The sequence below is a fragment of the Tigriopus californicus genome, chromosome 2 (genome assembly GCF_007210705.1).
Source record: "Tigriopus californicus strain San Diego chromosome 2, Tcal_SD_v2.1, whole genome shotgun sequence".
In the NCBI taxonomy this organism is placed as follows: domain Eukaryota; kingdom Metazoa; phylum Arthropoda; class Copepoda; order Harpacticoida; family Harpacticidae; genus Tigriopus; species Tigriopus californicus.
Window position 1 is genome coordinate 57,064 of NC_081441.1, and position 19,326 is coordinate 76,389.

The following is a 19,326-nucleotide window of genomic DNA, read 5'->3' on the forward strand; positions in this document are numbered from 1 at the left end:
GTTGATTATAGAAAGGTTGGGGAAGCTTGATTTTATTTCACTGCTGAAAAAGGAATTGTCCATAGATGTAGCCTTAGACAAAATGATTCCAGTTTTTGAGGACGTCTGTTCCAGTGTAGTAATCTCTGAATGTGTTGCGCAAGGCGGGGCAGAGTCTAAAATTCCGAAGTATAGGAAGCAATTTTTTAAAAGGAGTTGCAAATTAACAAAAAGGCTCCAGAGCACTTTGAATCCGGTAGTTGTTGCTAGCCTTCAAAGAAAGTTGGATTTAATCCAGGGTAGAATTAAGGCCTCCATTGAGACCGATCAGTTGAAAAAGGAAAGTAGAGTTGTGCAAGAGGTGAGGTCGAATCCGAAGGCGTTTTTCTCTTATACAAACTCTAAGAGAAAGATTAAACACTCTGTAGGGCCTTTTGAGGTCGATGGGGAAGCCATAGACAATGTAGAGACTATGGCGAACATACTTGGAGATCAGTTCTCTAGTGTGTTTTCAACTCCACTGAGTTTAGGAGCAACAGTCCATTGCTCTATTGATGAGTTTGTTGGGACTGGCAAGGCTTGTCAAGCTGAGCATTTAGATGATCTTGTAGTCACAGATCAGGATGCTTTAGAGGCCATCAGGGACTTGAGACTCTCGAGCTCCCCTGGCCCTGATGGAGTGACATCTCAGTTTCTGATGAGATGCTCACAGGTTCTTGCTCCTGTTTTCTCGTACTTGATGCGTTGCATCCTGGACCAGGGCAAGTTCCCCTCTTCTCTGAAGGTAGCTCATGTGGTTCCAATTTTCAAAGTGGGGGATAAGTCACTCCCCAGTAACTACAGGCCGATTTCTCTCACTTTGAATATTGCGAAGATGTTTGAGAAGATCATGAAGTTCAAACTTGTTGAATTTCTTGATATCCATGAAGTCCTTCCTCCTCGCCAGCACGGGTTCCGAGCACATTTTTGCACGGTTACCCAACTGATTGAGCGTATAGAGCAGGTTATTGAGGGACTGGAGAGCCATGAATCAGTTGATGTAGTTTGTCTTGACTTTGCCAAGGCCCTTGACAAGGCCTTTTAGTTGAGAGGCTCCATGAGATTGGGACCCAAGGCAAGGTTCTCAATTGGCTAAGAAGTTTCATTTGTGGTAGGAAACAATTAGTTAAGCTTGAGGGATCCCTTAGTGACATATATGATGTCAAGTCGGGTGTCCCTCAGGGCTCCATTTTGGGTCCTCTCCTTTTCATTATCTTCATTGCTTCGCTTCAGAAGCTTGGTAGTAGTAATGTCAGTATCTCTTCCTATGCTGATAATACAAAATTGGTAGTTGGTAGGAATGGTCAGGATTCGGGTTGTCTGGCAGAGGTCCTAGACCAAATCTACTCCTTGGTTGCTGCGAGTAACAATGCACTGAATGGAATGAAATTCCGCTCAATGACCTTTGGCTCGACGCCATTAGACACTCCACTATTAGATGATGAAGGTAAGGACATTGAGCATGTCTCATCTATGAAGGATTTAGATGCAGTCCTCCAAGATAATGGAAAGTTCGATGAGCATATCCAGTTGAAAGTTGGTAAGGCTTTTCAAACATGTGGTTGAATATATCGCACGTTTAAGTCCAGAGATAGTGTCACGATGCTAACCCTGTACAAGTCGATTGTTCAGCCGCAACTTGAATATGCCTCTCCCACTTGGGCTCCAATTAGTTCAGCAAGTTTGCAAAAGCTCGAGCAGGTCCAAAGATGTTTTACTAGGAACATTGAAGATATGAGAGAGCTCTCGTATTGGGAGAGGTTAGATAGGTTGGTATTGTACAGTACTCAGAGAAGGTACGAAAGGTACCTGGTATTGTACGTTTTCAAAAGCATTCATGAGCTTTGTCCCAACCCAGGATTTAGGGTCAATTGTAGTGACCGTAGAGGCTTAATGTGCGTCCTGAGAGCACCTTCAAGCCCTTGAGAATCCAGGTTAGTTAAAACAATGAAGTCCAACTCTCTTCTTTCTCGGGCTCCTTCATTGTTCAATTTGCCGCCCTCAAATATTTGTGGGGCTTATGTAGGCGTTGATCCAGTAGCAAGATATAAGTCAGACTTGGACAAGTCTTTGACGAAAATTTCGGATCAACCCTATATTCAAGGATTAGCCAGATCAGCCAACTCCAATTCGTTGGTCGATCAAATAATTTATATGAATAAAAGTCAAGTAAAATAAATAATCTTCTCGTCTTGAACTGCTGGGATTCCAATCCCGGTAGCGGTGAGGAAGTCCGCACAAAAAATAAAAAATAAAAAAAATAGTATGTAATAACAATACAAAGCATCTTCAAGTTTAATTGCATCCCTATTTACAGCCTGGGCTTTGTTTATTTGCATTTTGAAGTCCTTGGTTATGCATAATTTTGAGAACCCTAGTGATCACTGAATAACTTGCTGAGGCTGCGTGATAAGACTCTCACACTTCTTTCGAGTAGTAAACACTCTCTATGATGGTCGATTTTTGACCAGATAGGGAAACACGACTTCTTTTCACGACAGGATCAGGAAAAAACAGTAGATGTAGATCATTAAAATAGACTATAGTATAACATACAAACTCGAAACAAAACACGGTCCAAGCAGAAAAACCTTTTAAAAAAGTTTAGATTTGCACCTCGCTGAATTCAAATGCTTCAGCTTTGACGATAGGTCGTTTTCATTCATAAAAATAGAGCTAAAACTAAGTTAAAAATGGTCATTCAATTGATATTTGCTGGATTCATCATCTACATCTTCTTCTTTAATTTATAAAATTCATTCGACAATTGAATTCATATGTTCAAAGCTTGCTTCGGTTAAGATTGTGCCACTCATTATTTTTCTGGATAACTACCATCTGATTTACCTTTGTATGTTAATTTCATGATAACCCATAAATCTTCAATGATCCGGGGTTATCTTGAAACTGACATTCTCAGATGTCAAAGTTCCTAGTTTTTCATAAAAAAAATAGATCACAGTTTATGAGCTCACGTTAGCGCTAGAGTGATTGTTGAGAATTTGATCCCAAGCTGACGATGTCCAACTCCCACATTCTGAAGAATATAGTAGCTCAGAAGAGCGGGCGGCCGTTACGCAGCTCACGACATTCGACGATATTCCACGACGGTTGATCTATGAGGATCACCGTTATGTGTCTGCGTTACTAAATAACAAGACTCCAGTCGGTCCACTGAGTGTGCCATGTAATAACACCATTGTTGTAAGTTTGAAATACTTGATTCCTTCCTTGAAATAAGGCAACCACATCATATCACGGACAATTCTAGCACAGCTTTCGTTCGTCGCTTTCATTTCTCTGATCCTCGATCACTCAGGCAAGTCATCTTTAACCAAATCATCTTGGCCCCGATGTTATCTATTTGTAGCACTCTCTTTGTACGTCTTTGTTATCATGTCTTTATCTGTCCATGTTTTCATCTCTTTGTAGTCTTTTGTATTAGATCAGATTAAAAGTACCGAATAGGAATAAAATGATGAACCACTCCAAATTGTGCGTCATCGTTGCATTCGAACTTAGAATGTGTTCTTGTTCAAGTTGCTATCAAACCAACAATGAGCAAAATCCTCGTGATAATTGATCATCAATTTGTTTTCTTGGGCAAATCACGATTGTCAGCATTTCATCACTTAATTCATTTGATGGCATTTGCACATCTGCAGTGGCAACACCAAATTGAGAAATGAAATCGAACACCACTTTTTACACCAAAGTTTCTCGTTTAGGCGTGTTTATGTATTCGAGACTGGCTTGCTCTAAATGAATTGATGGCTGACGATGATAGTACCTGATTCTAGGTAGTTTAACTCTGGAGAGTGAACGAAGGACGTTGTGACGATTCATGTGAATGTGACTAAATAAGTGATTGAAAAGCCATGTTAATCCATCGTTTTTGTAAGTGCAAATATAGAATCGCCCTCTGTCTTGGAATGATTCACTTTTTTGGGTTTGGTAAGTGATTTGAGAAAAAAGTCATTTTTATAGAACATGAAAAAAGGGCATCCCAAAATATGCTACTTCCAAATGTATAACTGTTTTTATCTCGAAGTATTTTCAATTTCTTCTCTTTGAAATAATTTTCAATCCTTTTTTTCGAGTTTATTTCACAAGCATGCTGTATTTCTAGACCAGAACAACACGGTCGAGCGCCTTTCAAAAGACAGGAAGTCAGCAAATGAGAATGCAACACTTTGATGAGTTCAATAAATCGAAGGGTAAAATGAAAGAGGGGGGGGGGAAAGATTTCCAATTTGGTCCCTGGTTTGATTTTCATATAACTCTTGAAATTCTTAAAATGATAAATATCAAAAGTTTTTAAACGTTTGTTACATTTCAGATGCTAAAAAGAAAGTTCTAATGATTTTAATAATGAATTCAAGTAGAAAGGGTACCAACACATGATTTATCTTAGAATTTTGTTTCAAAGATGATTTATTTAAGTCTGATATATTCAAACTCGCTTTGTATTTTTTTCCAAACCCCTGACGATAACTACCCCAAAAATGTACAATGCAAAAAACTTCCCGGAAAATATTAAAGAGAATGCAAACATTCAATGAGGTTTGATTGACAACACATAATATTTTGGGTGACAGAAAACCGGGCATGTCAAAAGCGGAAAAAGTACCACCGATTAATAAACTGGCCCATGCATAGTTAAAAAGATACAGAAAAAGAGACCAAACTCTAAGAAGGCACACCAGACAAAATTTTGGCACGCAAAAAGAGCAATGTAGCAAAAAAAATAAAAAAACACTTACGCACCGAAAATTTGGCATGCTGATGATGGTAATGTGTATGGGTACAAATCATAACCAAGGCTGGTTGCCTGTGGTTGTAGAAAGTTCTCAACTAATTGGTGCTGAGGTGACAATATAAGATATTATCAGCTTTTTTCAACGTGTCATGGAACCTCAAACAACTTAGAAGTAGAATCACGGTTTCAAAAATTTTAGTCCGATATTTATTTTCTGTGCGCCTCTTTATTGTTTGATGTAGCTTTTTACTGTTTCGTGTGTACATTCTTAAATTCAGTGTGCAAATTTTACTGTGCTATAAGTACCTCTTTGTGTGCTCAGTTTCGTGTGTTACTGTCTATTACATTTGGTGTGCTCTTTTTCATTCTTGGAAAAATCTTTGTATATTTGTTTGCGTTTGCCAATTTTTTTTATTTTTGGTGTGCCAATTTCTATAAGAAACATCTATTTTGGGCATTGTCCAGACTTCATTTACAAAATCAAGCTCGTTATTGATACATTGAACAGATAACTGTCATTAGTGTTCCGAGAACAAGTTTGCCTTCATGGTGATTTTACTCAAATCAATAATCTCTTTGCTCTTTACATCAGGTCAACCATCGTGTCTTCAGGGAGACATTGCTTACGAAAGAATTCCTGGGTATCGGCTTGATGGCTTTGTTGAGGCTGAGGTAAATTTAAAAAAATGCCTGTAAAAAAACCAATGACAAGCGCACCAAATAAACACTCGAATGACAAGCGCACATTTATTTGAAAACATTCATTTTTACCATGATGTAATCTCGTTCACCCAATTCATGACCCAATTCGAATACTTGCTGACTTCTGTGTAAAGACCCGGATAAACTCCACACCCCTTACCACTACTGACTATTCCGATGATGTAATAACGTTGATCGTCCAATCGGCACACTAAAGGACCTCCACTGTCTTCTTGGCAAGCATCAACTTGCCCACCAGCACAAAACTTTCCAGTCTCTTGGACGTTACGTTGATACAAGTGATTGCAATACGATTTAGGAACATCTCCGACTTGAATTCGGGCCCCCCTCACCGAATCTGGGTAGGAAGAGGTGTTGTTGTATTCAGTCATACCCCATCCGGCAATTTCACAATGATTAACATACAAGTTGGCAAGAGGAAACTCTGATTTGGGAAAGCAAATGGGTCCAACATCTTGATTATATTTAATAACAGCGCCATTGGTATGTGGCCGAAGTATAACAAGAGCAATATCATGTCGACCATCGCCGCCATTGTCTTTCAAGGGATCAAAGTTTTCGTGAATTATGATTTCCTTTACTCGGAATGTTTGTTCTGACGGGTCATGATGAAGGATAAAATTATCACCAACTCTGGCAAACCAAGTTTCCGGTGTTTTGTTATTTGTAAAACAATGTGCCGCCGTTAGTAAAATATGTTGATTGACAATTGTTGCAGCGCACATAAAAAGGGCCTCTCCTGAGTTATAAAGAACAAAGAGACTTGCCATCCATGGGAAACTTCCCCGAGGTGCAGGGAAGGACCCCATAGTATCATTACGACCCCAGACAATTCGGCCTCTTCGTCGTCGTGGAATTCTTGGATCTGTGACCAGGTTGTGCTGACTAGGCAGATGCGGGAGATATGAAGAGCTTCGAACGCCACAGTTCGCACTGTTGCTAGATAACTTCAACTTTGGCTTGCGAGTTGTCTGATAAGGTGGAGTCGGGGAAAAGAGTGCCTCCAAATATGTTTTCACCGGTTGAACCTAGAGGTCATGTAGGCAATATTGACGTCATCGTAAATATGAATTCAAAATTAATGTTCAAAACTCACCCCATTCGCAAATTGACCGAAACATCCACTAATTTTCAAGATAAATATCAATTGCCACCAAAATCTGTACACCTGAAGATAAAGAGATCTTAAGCATCAAACAATTTGACCTATTTTATTGTTCCAACAAGTAGTCGGAGGTAAAATCATTCATTACCTTCATTTCGTTTTCTTTGATCACACGCGGTGTTGTCTCCGACTAGTTCAGTAGTAAACTGTTGAAAACATGCTTGGGCAACATTTGTAGTAACAAAACCTGCCGCAACGACTTACAATCGATAAGAGTAGCCTAAAGCACGCAATTTCTTTGTGATGGTTTCACCTGTGATTCACTTTTCTCGTGGTATAGCAACGTAGGTTGTTGCCGCTCAAGCCTCCTTGGTGGAAACTAACATTGCACAAGGCTTCAAGAATGCTTCAAAATTTCAAAGCATAAGGTTTACTCCATCCTGCACATTGACTGACAACTTACCTGATAATATTGCCATATTCTATCCCAGAATTCCAAGAATTCAGTTAACGTAGTTTTAAGCGTGTCAAGTATCTATCTTAATTTAAGGCCAAGGCAAGTGGTATCTGTTGGTACATTTTCGTGGTTTTCTTTCACTGGATTAGGGTTAGATGTACAAATCAAAAATAGGAGATTGCGCCCTAAGCAGAAAATACCAATACTTACCCTCAGGGCATTCAAAATTTTCGATTTTAAGATGAAATCTGCTAGCTTGAACCGTCTAACGAGATTGGCATCGGAATTAACCTCCCGTGGGGCATTCCACGTCAGGTGTACGGATCGTTACGCCCCCAGTCACGGCCCCACGGCATTAAGGTCTCAGAATGTTATGAAATTTCACAAATGCAATAACTAGGTTGAAGAAAGTCAACATCTAATATGTCAGCCCAATGGGATCAATATGGCCTATTATAGGGCCAAGTGCATTTTCGGCCAAACCAATTGACCATCGGTGTTTGAACAGCCATAACTCTGCCCGCAATAATTCAGCTGGGATGAAGCTCGTATCAAAATACTCCTGGGACAATAAGGACCTTTCGATTTAATTGTGATCAACAACTGTGAAATTTGATTTCTTCAAAAAATGTGTAAATTTGAAGCCCCTGCACGTGATTTTTTAAGACTGGTCGGCAAAATTCAATTTTCCAGGTTTTTTCCTCCGGATCAGCAGAATTATGTGCCGAATTATGTTCGGGGAGGAGACAAGAAACACTTGGTCTGGACTATTCCTCAATTCCTCGAAACTTGTCGTTGTCGTGTGGTTTTTTCAATTTCAAAGTAAGAAAAATATCGAATTGTTGCATGTTTGGTTTACAAAAGCCCTATGTTGTGAAATTTAATGTATTAATGCTGGTATTTATTTAAAATTGCTTTTCACTTATAAGTGTTTGTTCTTGAACACCTAGAGTAATCTGATAACGGCGAGTTAACTGCATTTTTTCAGATTGGAATAGAGAACCCCCCTTCGTACACCTCTTTTAGTGTAGCGTCACAGCGAGGATCAAAATCACAATGCTATTTTCCTATGAAAGTTGATTTGACCAAAGAGGTTATGCTTCGTGAGCAAAGTGGATTTGATACATTCAACCAAATTTGTCTGCAAGGTTGGTATTGTGAATCCATGGGGATAGCAACTCTTTTCCTGACAAACGGAGGTTGCTTGCTGGGCAGAAGAGCCAAACTTTGCATTTTACTAGAGAAATGCAGATCGAGAGCTGATAAACTTGCTCAATATTGATTAAATTTCAGAGTTGTGACAAGTTTTGACTTCAATTCTGCTCATCTAAAACCGACCTCCTAATCAAGTTTCGCTAATTCATTTACTTAGAGCCTTGATAACAAATATAATTTTCTTTAGGTACGAGAGAATTTATTGAAAAACATTGCCCAACTATTGTGAACATTTTCACCCGAGTTCCTGGCCGTAAACCCTTGCAGTCATCACTAACTCGTATACACGTTTCTTCAAGGGAAGAATGCATTGAAACGTAAGTAAATAATGATATATCAATTTAACAATTCGATATGCGATATCAACCTGCGCTGTTTTGTAGATGCTTGCTTACAACTGCATTCCATTGTTCATCAGCTTCTTTCAATAAACGCAATTTGATTTGCCACCTGAATGATGATTCTAATGTTTCCCAATATATCTTGGAAGAGGACATTGACTACCTGGAAAACAATTGCATACCCAAGCGTGGCTCCTCTTCTGAAAAAGGCAAGTTTTCAAAATTCATGGAAAGCAGGTTTGTCAAGAATGTTGATAAAAGATGCCAAGGCAGGAGCAAACTTTTTCAATTGTTTCCTTTGCGCGCACAACAAACTTTGCACGGTTTAGGATCAAAAAGTAAATGGAAATTTAATTACATAACTGTGAATTGCAGAGCCGTCGGGTAAATCAATAAAGCCATGCTTTGACAAAAGTTATTCGGTTTGTATTTCATTAGCATTTTGGTTTGTGATTTGATGACAAAAAGGTTTCTGGTTATTTTTGGAAAACAATCACCAGTGATACCGAATATAAGTTTCGCATTGGTAGTTGGAAACGGGTGTCAAGGAATAAAGTCATTTATTTTGCCGTCTACCAAAGGCTGGGATGCATTTCATCTCTAAAACTACATGTATACTTGAGTCAATTCGGAATAGTTGCTTGGGTCTGTTTGAAGAAGGCCTTTCCAAATTCAATATTGTCTAGTAGATTTCCTATTTGACTAGATCAAAAATAATTAAAAAAACACATTTTCGTCTTGAAACTCATTATGAGCCGATTTTTTGTCCCAAATGTTGATAGCAATATCGCGTAAGCACCCTCGAAATGATTTTTTTTTGTTGCTCGCTCAGATTTTTCGGTAAGGTCAGAAGAGATTTCGCTCAAGTCAGATACATTATTCAGATTAGCTAAATTAGCAAATTAGCCTTGATGAAAAAGCTTATCCGCAGGTGTAATTTATGTAATGTAATATTTGTAATGTTTATGGACCCCCGAAGGGCCTTTTGGAATAAACATGAGGTATTTGTTGCCGGCTTTGACGAAAGCTACGTAGTTTACGACTCTTGTCCGACAAGGAGCCACTTAATTTATACGGTAACCGGACAACTCGACCCAATAGACAGCTCAACCCAAGGAATAACTCGACCCAGAGGGACAGTGAAACAAGGGACCCAACAGACAACTCAACCCAAGGGACAACTCGATTCAGGACAACTCTTCCTTGCGGACTTTACCGCAGTTATAGTTTATTAAGTGGAAGAAATGCGAAAGAATGTTAAGAAAATGTGAAAAAGTTGTGATCATGCCCAAAAAAAGTGTGACAGTGCAAAAGAGGTTGAAATATATTGTTAATGATCATTAAATACTCTATGGATGAGAGAAAAGGTGGTTTTTAGCCTCGTCTAGCCTCTTTGCTGCACTATTATCTGTTCAAAAATCTAGGTATGGAACTGCATTTACTAGGTTATCCATTGCCTTTCTTCATTATACTTTTTCGTTATAGGTTTTTTTCTTGCAATGTTTGATATCAGGAAACTTTTTTAAAAGATAAAAGTGCTTAGATTAGGACGATGATTCCCCTAAGGAGGAATTTGTAGGGGTTCAAAGCATTTTGCATGTTGAAAAAAAAAACCGGTTGAGTGATATTTTTGAACCTATTCAATTCCTCCACATCCTTGAAAATGCTCTTTTACTGAAGAAATACAGTATTGAGTTTCCTTTGATGCTCGTGATTGTTAGTTTCTTTTACATTGAAACCTTGCTTTGTAGAACACCCATATCCCTAGGTCTACAGTTGCCAGACTTTCAGTGCCGTTGGAGGTCAATTTCGTGCTCAAAAGTGGCCACTTGGAAGCCACTAATGTTAATACTTTTTTCAGTTACTGAAACATGTTAAACAGTAGCTTTTCAGAAGTATTAATAAAAAAGTCTCTATTTTTACTCTTTGAAGACGTTTTAGGCTAATCCAGGGACTACTAGAAACATGGACTGTGAATGAGCTTCCCGCTAAATCTACCTGCTCTTGGTCATAACAATTCTGAGCCATTTCTTGAACTAAAGTAATGAAAAAAGAAACGTAGGTCGTTTCAATTAAAAGCAGGTTATCTATTTTCAAATTGGGTTATTACACAGTTATGTAGCAAGAATTTTTGTAGCTGACTAAGAACAGATTGAAAATTCGAATTTTATGTAGTGTTCTTCATTAGTTTTTGTCGTTTTGTAAATATTCGCCAAATGGGTTGCATTTCCCTTACATACATTTTGCATGTTTATGGAAAAATAGCCATATTTTTTATTACGTGCTTAGAGGTCAGGTCATGATTAAGAACTTGCCTAAAAGTATAACTGGAACTGCAATCCCTTCTTTTTATTGAGGAACGAGTAATGACTTGTTAATTTCCTTTCTAATTCAAAATGCTAGCCTTCTTAGAATAAACCTTGCTACCCTGGTATATTTTAACGTCTTTCTTTTCCAGTTTTTTTATAAAATGTGTTAAACCTGTTTTTTTAAGTTTAGGTGAGAAATGACACGTTCAGTTCTAACTAATGACCAACTGTAATGAATAGTGATCTTCGAGTATTAAAAGTAGCCCGTTGGAGGCCAAATTAAGGGTTGGAGGCCAGATGGTTGACCTCGTGGCCATTGGATTTCAAAAGTAGCAACATGGCGGGGGAAAAGTGTCCAAACTGCGAGATTGTCGCACCAGAACTCCGTTGTGGAGCGCAGTTTTATTGACATTGTGTGAATTCCGATGTCGTGTAAACAAACCATTAGAAAACAGTCGAAAAAGGGGTAAAAAAGGTGGAATAGGTGGATAAATAGCTAAAAAGATGGATAATTTGAAAAAGGCCAAAGAAAGTTAGAGATATTTTGTCATGTTTTAATTTTTCCTCGAGGATTAGCTCACCATTACGTTGCTTGCAAATATGTTAAAATCAGCAACGCGTTACATTAAAATACTTGAATGTGATTTCTAAAACAGTATGATTTTTTATTTTCACTCCTTGATCAAAGTAGATACAACTTCCATTGAAAAGAATTAAGTTATGAATTGGGTAAGGTTTTTTTTAATTTCATTCCATAAATGTAGAATATTTTGAGCTAATATATTGCGCTAAATTTCTACACAGGGTCCGTTGGGTTGATTTGTTTGTTGGATCGATTTGTCTGCTGGGTTGTATTGTCTGCTGGGTCGAGTTGCCTTGGGTTGAGTTGTCTTGGTCGAGTTGTCCACTGGGTCGAGTTGTCCTGGTCGAGTTGTCCAAGAAGGACAAAAGACATGGGACCTCCATTCGGGCAGTCAGCTGCCCATTTTGATTAAATCTGATTGCAATTAAGCCACTGATTATTTGACAAGATCAATTTGGTATGAGTTGAGGGAACTTGCATAGAAAGTTTCAGCACGGTTGGGGCTTTGGTTGACGAGTGACACTCAATTGAAATTTAGAGTAAAATTATACTTGAGCGAGTAATTTGAATGAAATTGACACCTCAATCATCCAAAAAGATGATTGTGGTGAGGCAGGTTAGTACAGTGTGCGTAAGCAAAATTTACAATTGACTTTGTGAACGGCTACCGGGCTTAGGAGCGATTTGCGTGGCTACATGGCTTAATAGGTTTGGTGACTCAAAGTAATCTTTCCGACTTCGTAAAAATGGGTTTTTTAAATGAAAAATACAATATTCAAAAGAATGGAGGCAAAAAGGCAAAGGATTGTGGATTTGGCCCATGCCGGTGTAGCAAAAAAGGACATCGCGGATATCGTCAACTCCACTTTGAAGACCGTGTACAACACCCTGGCCTGCTATGATAAAAAAAGGAAGCGTCCATAGAGGGCCCGGAAGTGGCGGCCACAACCTCAAAAGAACCGAGGACTTCCTCACTGCCATGGCCTCCAACATTGACGAGGATCCAACCACATCCATGGGCACCCTGGCCAAGATCTCCAACATCAGCAAGGGACTATCAGGAATGCCATGAGGGACCTTGGCCTGAAGTCCTATGTCAGCCGTCACCGTCAGCTCCTTACAGCGGCCAATAAGGAGAACAGGCTCTCCAAGGGCAAGCTCCTCATCACCTGGATGAAGCACCATGGCTCCACTGTCCCAATCTTCTCCGACAAGAAGATGTGGACTGTGGACCAGGCTCGAAATGCCAGAAATGACAGGTAGCTGACCTATGGTGTTGAGGATGTCCCACCATCAACCAGACGAAGCACCCAGCTGGGGCCATAATGTTGGGGTTGTGGCATCAGATGGGAAGACGATGCCCCCCCCCCCCCTCCCCCCACTGGTTTCCAAAGGCCTCAAGATCAACACTGGATGGAGTACCTGGAGGTGATGGAGAGGGTCATCAAGCCTTGGATTGATGCCAATTATGCTGGAACAGCCTATGTTTGGCAGCAGGACTCTGCCCCAGCCCACAAGTCCAAGGCCACCCAGAAGTGGCTATCAGAGAATCTGGATGAATTCTGGCTCCACACGATGTGGCCCCTCTCATCTCCAGACTGCTCCCCCCTTGACTATGGGATCTGGGGGGGCCGTGGAAGCCAAGGCCTGTGCTACACCTCACCGCAATGTCGATGACCTGAAGGCCGCCGTCGACGAGGAGTGCGCCAACATGTCCATCATGTATGTATGTAAATTCGCAATAAATTATAATTTTCTACTCTTTACACATGTTGAGAATCAGGCCGAAGTCGAAATTGTTGCAGATTTTGTAATTTTTGCTTACGCACACTGTACATTGTAACAATGACTGTGCTGGATCTTAAAATGCCCTCCGTTCTATAAAAATCATTCAATTGTTATGATTTTTTTACTTAGGCTTCAGATTGCCAAACCCGAAATTGATTGCAAAATAAGCTTGTTGACTTGACTAGAACTGTAAATGATACTTTCACAAGAAACCTCCTCATCCATATCTTTCGTCATGCTTGGGTTGTCCTAGACCCTATTTATACCATACATACAATATACCGTTTCAAAAACAGTTGATTATTGACAGTTGGTTATGATTATGATGAATTTGTGACCAAGTACAACTACAAATCAATGAATATGGTATTATTTATGATTAAAACTCATTTTTTTAAAAAAGATCAGCCGTCACTCTCATCAAAGTTTTCCGTCGATTCATCGGATAAATTCATTCAATATACAAAGTTGTTGTTCTCACCTTAAAATCATAATCGAAGGGACAGCTCAAATATGTTCGAACAGGATTTTTTAAGGTTAGAGAGCCTAGTCAAAGATTTGATAGCTCTAGTCCATCTAGGGCTATCTGCTCATAAATTGGCTTTATTTGAATGTGCATTGTCTTATTTCCAAAAAAGACAGCACAAAGATCAAGGTTCTTGAGGAACTAGCTTTAGATAGGCAGGTCTTGTTCATTTCCATGCCAGAAACTTGGCTTCGATCAAGGGTCTTAGATGAAGAGCTGGCCATGGTTGGTTTCAATTTAGTTCGATGTGATAGAGTACAAAAGCCTGACAATCCCATTTTTCCGCATGGGGGCGTATGTCTATATGTTAGAAATGACCTGCACTCTAGTCATGTAAAAATGTCTAATGAAGAAGTAGAGGTCTTATTTTGTCACCTCTAAAGTCTTGATCTGTCCATTGTAACACTATATAGGCCCCCCTCTTGTTCAGTAAGCTCGTTCTTGTCAGCTCTCAAATTCATAGGAAATGAGTTGGACCAGTCAGTTTGCTCAAAGGTATTCACTGTAGGGGACTTCAATTTTCCGGCTAGCGTTGTAGAGTGGGAGGCTAGTCCAGATGGGTATATTCCCATTTCGAAATCGACGTCTCAGTCGTTCGAAAAGCTGGAGGAGTTTGCGATCTTGCGCAATCTCTCTCAGCATGTTGGTGTAGCCACCAGAGCGAATAGCGTTCTTGACTTGTTTTTTTCCAATGACCCTGATCTGATCCAGTATGTCCATGTGACACCTAGTAATCTGTCAGATCATCATGTTCTCGAGATAGGGTCGACCATTACTCAAAAGCCGGCGTGCTCTAGAGTAAGACCGGCCAAAAAGGTCGGTCTGGCTAAGTTCAAGTTCAAAGATGAACATTGGCCGTTGATTATAGAAAGGTTAGGGGAGCTTGATCTTATTTCAATGCTGAAAAAGGAATCGTCCATAGATGTAGCCTTAGACAAAATGATTCTAGTTTTTGAGGACGTCTGTTCGAGTCTAGCAATCTCTGAATGTGTTTCACAGGGCGGGGCACATTCTAAAATTCCGAAGTATAGGAAGAATTTGTTCAAAAAGAGTTGCAAACTAGCAAAAAGGCTCCAGAGCACTTTGAATCCAGTAGTTGTGGCTAGCCTTCAAAGAAAGTTGGATTTAATCCAAGGTAGAATTAAGGCCTCCATTGAGACAGATCAGTTGAACAAGGAAAGTAGAGTTGTTCAAGAGGTGAGGTCGAATCCGAAGGCGTTTTTCTCTTATGCAAACTCTAAGAGAAAGATCAAACACCCTGTAGGGCCTTTTGAGGTCGATGGGGAAGCCATAGACAATGTAGGGACTATGGCCAACATACTTGGAGATCAGTTCTCTAGTGTGTTTTCAACTCCACTGAGTTTAGGAGCAACAGTCCATTGCTCTATTGATGAGTTTGTTGGGACTGGCAAGGCTTGTCAAGCTGAGCATTTAGATGATCTTGTAGTAACAGATCAGGATGCTTTAGAGGCCATCAGGGACTTGAGACTCTCGAGCTCCCCTGGCCCTGATGGAGTGACATCTCAGTTTCTGATGAGATGCTCACAGGTTCTTGCTCCTGTTTTCTCGTACTTGATGCGTTGCATCTTGGACCAGGGCAAGTTCCCCTCTTCTCTGAAGGTAGCTCATGTTGTTCCAATTTTCAAAGGGGGAGATAAGTCACTCCCCAGTAACTACAGGCCAATTTCTCTCACTTCGAATATTGCGAAGGTGTTTGAGAAGATCATGAAGTTCAAACTTGTTGAATTTCTTGATATTCATGAAGTCCTTCCTCCTAGCCAGCATGGGTTCCGAGCACATTTTTGCACGGTTACCCAACTGATTGAGCATATAGAGCAGGTTATTAAGGGACTGGAGAGCCATGAATCAGTTGATGTAGTTTATCTTGACTTTGCCAAGGCCTTTGACAAGGTAGATCATGGCCTTTTAGTGAAGAGGGCTCCATTTTGGGTCCTCTCCTTTTCATTGTCTTCATTGCTCCGCTTCAGAAGCTTGGTAGTAGTAATGTCAGTATCTCTTCTTATGCTGATGATACAAAAATTGGTAATTGTTAGGAATGGTCAGGATTACGGTTGTCTGGCAGAGGTCCTAGACGAAATTTATTCCTGTGTTGCTGCGAGTAACATGGCCTTGAATGGAATGAAATTCCGCTCAATGACCTTTGGCTCGACGCCATTACACACTCCACTATTAGATGATGAAGGTAAGCAGGTCTCATCCATGAAGGAATTATGTGTAGTCCTCCAAGATAATGGAAAGTTCGATGAGCACATCCAGTTGAAAGTTGGTGTGGCTTTTCAAACATGTGGTTTGATATATCGCACGTTTAAGTCCAGAGATAGTATCACGATGCTAACTCTGTACAGGTCGATTGTTCAGCCGCATCTTGAATATTCCTCTCCCATTTGGGCGCCAATTAGTTCAGCAGGTTTGCAAAAGCTCGAGCAGGTCCAAAGATGTTTTACTAGGAACATTGAGGATATGAGAGAGCTCTCGTATTGGAAGAGGTTAGAAAGGCTGGGATTATACAGTACTCAGAGAAGGTACGAAAGGTATCTGAAATTGTACGTTTTCAGATCACCTTCAAGCCCTCGAGAATCCAGGCTAGTGAAAACAATGAAGTCCAACTCCCTTCTTTCTCGGGCTCCTTCATTGTTCAATTTGCTGCCCTCAAATATTCGTAGGGCTTATGTAGGCGCTGATCCAATAGCAGGATTTAAGTCAGACTTGGATAAGTTTTTGACTAAAATTCCGGATCAACCTTTATATTCCTGGGATTCCATTCCCGGTAGCAGTAAGGAAGTACGCAAAAAAAAGAACAGCTTCTTACTTTACTTTTCATTTCAGCCGGCAGCAACTACTACAACGATTATCCTGGAGCGTATCGATTACCACAGAAGTCTCCATTATTTTCGAAAAAGGCCAAAAGACAAGGTACCTTGTGAAACATCAGTTTATTCATCAATTGATGTTTTTTCAAACAATGAAAAAGATCTTCCAATTGAATTCCTGAATTCCAAAGTCAAGATAAATCCAAACATCATGTCCCTTTGTATCTTAGCCCAAAAAGTTCTAATTATATTTAAAACCTAAAGTATGGTATATTATTGACTCATTGATTCAATAAAGTAAAGTTCTAAATAGATTTCAGTTTATAAGGTGTTTAGAATGTGAGGTAAGTTATGCACTCAAGGCTTGTCAATATTTTTAATGTTTTCTGATGTCAAAAAATGAAGCAATTTTCCTTTGTTAAAGATCCACTTATTGTGGTCTGTAGAGGTATAATTTGTCATTAAAACCCCATTTAAAGGCACATTGAGGAACAATTAAATTTGCTATACAAACCCTAAAAAATCCTTTTTGCACTGCCAGTTGAAACTCCGTAATCGTTTATTAAGGACTAAGCTTCTGCAAGTTTCATGGCTTATAGCTTAGATTTAGTCTGAACTAATATGAATGACATTTGTTTAACTTTGCAATGCAATATATGCTCAAACCTGTGGAAGGAAAAGGGTAATTTTAAGATTTAAAATCGACAGAATTTTTGGGATTTCTTCAGAAGAAGTTTGGCCGAAAGCTAGGCGTACAAATGGTTCTTCAGAGCAGGAAAAGTTATATTAGGCATGAAAATACCCTAAGAATTTGTTTACATGGCTAGAAATGGTTAGGTGAACGCAAACGGACTTGCCCTATCAAACCATACAAGCTGTTTAGAGCGTCAGTCGACGAGCCCAAGAATACACGTCTGAACGCCTGTAGCGGGTTGAAACAAGTGCTTTATTAGTCTTTAACACTGGGAGAAATTTAACCACAAAATAACTATACAAAATATAGATGATCAATAAATAATCGTTTCCGATTCTCGGAGCTTTGCCGGCTGGAAGTTAAGTAACAAGTTGCAAATACATCTTATACAAGAACCCAATAAACCTAGGAGGGTCACTGATTAGGCGAAAACGCATGCATATAATGTTATATGAGGGGATTTTCCTTTGGCTTATGTCGACGTCTTCAATCAGTTCCTGGGTATCGGTGTGTGTGTCTTCAAGGGACGTGTCCGTGGCATCTCATTCTTAATACCCTTCAAATGTGGAACCATCCCAAGACAACAAGTCGACAACCTGCCCTTCATCCTGCAGCCCTTCAGCTCGCCCCTGCAGCCCTTTAGCTCGATCCTCCATTGCCCTCCGTCCGTAGCGTTTCGCCACTCTTTCGCCCGTGGCCTTTCGGCACCCCTTCGCCCGTGGTCTTTCGCCACCCCTTCCTCCATGGCCCTTCAGCCCTTCCAAGTTCGTGGCCTTTCGTCGCACTCTCGTCCGTGGCCCCTCGACCCTCCGTCCCAACTTCAAACCCGTCCCCAGAAAGGAAGTTGTTATGTCACTCTTATGCGCTCTCTACTCTATTACTCATACTCGGAAGAATTCATTCAGCTCTATATAATCCTCTCCTTTCCCGTATAATGAATCAATAAATTGTACACCATCTTCATGACTTGACATACCCATATTGCAATGTTGCCAATGAAGTTGACAAAGGGGAGAAAGATGGATCTCTTAACATGTCTGTGAAAGTTGATTGGTTGGTCTAGGAACGGTTGACCAAATGTCGTTAAGACTCCTGAACTTCTAAATCGGTAATGTCGTCTTGGGGTGGTTGCACGAGGAATTTGCCACTAGCAGCTTCTTGGTACACCTTCTTCAGAACCCTGGTCCGTTGCAGTGGGATTTCCAACAAATGGCTAAGATTCAGCCTGAAGTCCATATGACCATGTCCAATGACTCCCGTAATTGGCGGGAGGTGAAGATGTGTGGTGCGGTTTCTCGGAATGGGTTGAATCTGCATGCACCTTTGTCATTGTAAGTGACAAGGTGCAGGATAGAGTTAGGAAATCTGTCACCTTGTACCCTTGTTCATTTTCCGCCAGAAGTGCCTCAGAGATGCTGAGTTGATGAACATGTCTGGTGATGTATGCATACGTCAGTTTCTGTTTCCCATGTGAGACGGTTCTGACTGTGGCCTTGTGAAAAAGTTGTCCCATTTGTTCCTGTAGTGGCACCAATTTTCTGCAATGAGGTTTGAGGCACATGCAGGCGATTCCTTGTACCTCACGATTTGAACCATGAATCCTGTACCGTCTTTGGATTAAAGCATTCAAGTGTGTCATATCCAGATGAAAGTTATCTTGTGGAACTGGAGAACGATCTTTCCTGTGACGGTGTGGTGCATGGGAAGAATGCTCAATGGAGTGTGAGCTACGCGCAAATTCATTTTTGTCATATTTTGGCATGGCGTTTCTTAACCCCGACGCATTCGAGTGTTATACCTTGTTTGGTTTGGGATGTTTGCTCTGCAAAGGATCCACTTTGAGCCAACCGGTATTTGTTGGGTGTGATACACTTCGAAACATAAGACATTGGATAGGGTGGAATCTCATGGCCTAATGCATATAAGAATCGTAGCACCCACGCCAGCAGGCGTGCTGTTGAGTACCAGCTTTCAAAT

General features: G+C 40.3%; 2 protein-coding genes and 1 long non-coding RNA gene across 4 annotated transcripts in view; 1 reads left to right on the forward strand and 2 right to left on the reverse strand.

Annotated features, from left to right (window-relative positions):
* LOC131893601 (uncharacterized) overlaps positions 1–3,359 on the reverse strand; it is a 9,120-nt gene extending 5,761 nt beyond the window's left edge. The window contains exon 1 of the long non-coding RNA XR_009374721.1: positions 2,994–3,359. This is a non-coding gene — a long non-coding RNA (uncharacterized LOC131893601). The remainder of the gene's footprint in view (positions 1–2,993) is intronic.
* Positions 3,360–3,605: 246 nt separating this feature from the next.
* Positions 3,606–19,326, forward strand: part of LOC131893524 (uncharacterized) — a 29,508-nt gene continuing 13,787 nt past the window's right edge. The window contains exons 1-7 of one of the 2 annotated variants that reach the window (XM_059243577.1): positions 3,606–3,972; positions 5,370–5,449; positions 7,756–7,884; positions 8,051–8,210; positions 8,465–8,594; positions 8,661–8,827; positions 16,672–16,758. In XM_059243577.1, the coding sequence (XP_059099560.1) occupies positions 3,897–3,972; positions 5,370–5,449; positions 7,756–7,884; positions 8,051–8,210; positions 8,465–8,594; positions 8,661–8,827; positions 16,672–16,758 (829 nt within the window). In that variant the 5' untranslated portion in view covers positions 3,606–3,896. Of the gene's footprint in view, positions 3,973–5,369; positions 5,450–7,755; positions 7,885–8,050; positions 8,211–8,464; positions 8,595–8,660; positions 9,230–16,671; positions 16,759–19,326 lie in introns of those variants that run through there. The other variant, XM_059243576.1, reaches the window with a different exon arrangement.
* On the reverse strand, positions 5,511–7,691 carry LOC131893523 (serine protease 41-like). Its single transcript, XM_059243575.1, has 3 exons — positions 6,754–7,691; positions 6,597–6,668; positions 5,511–6,528 (listed from the first exon to the last, which is right to left on the reverse strand). The coding sequence occupies exons 1-3, from the start codon at positions 6,757–6,759 to the stop codon at positions 5,545–5,547; spliced, it is 1,062 nt and encodes a 353-aa protein (XP_059099558.1). The 5' UTR covers positions 6,760–7,691; the 3' UTR covers positions 5,511–5,544.

Excerpts from the sequence above, each read along its gene's own strand:
- LOC131893523 (XM_059243575.1), bottom strand. Across the intron at positions 6,529-6,596 it reads TCGGTCAATTTGCGAATGGG|GTTCAACCGGTGAAAACATA; the intron begins GTGAGTTTTGAA and ends CATGACCTCTAG.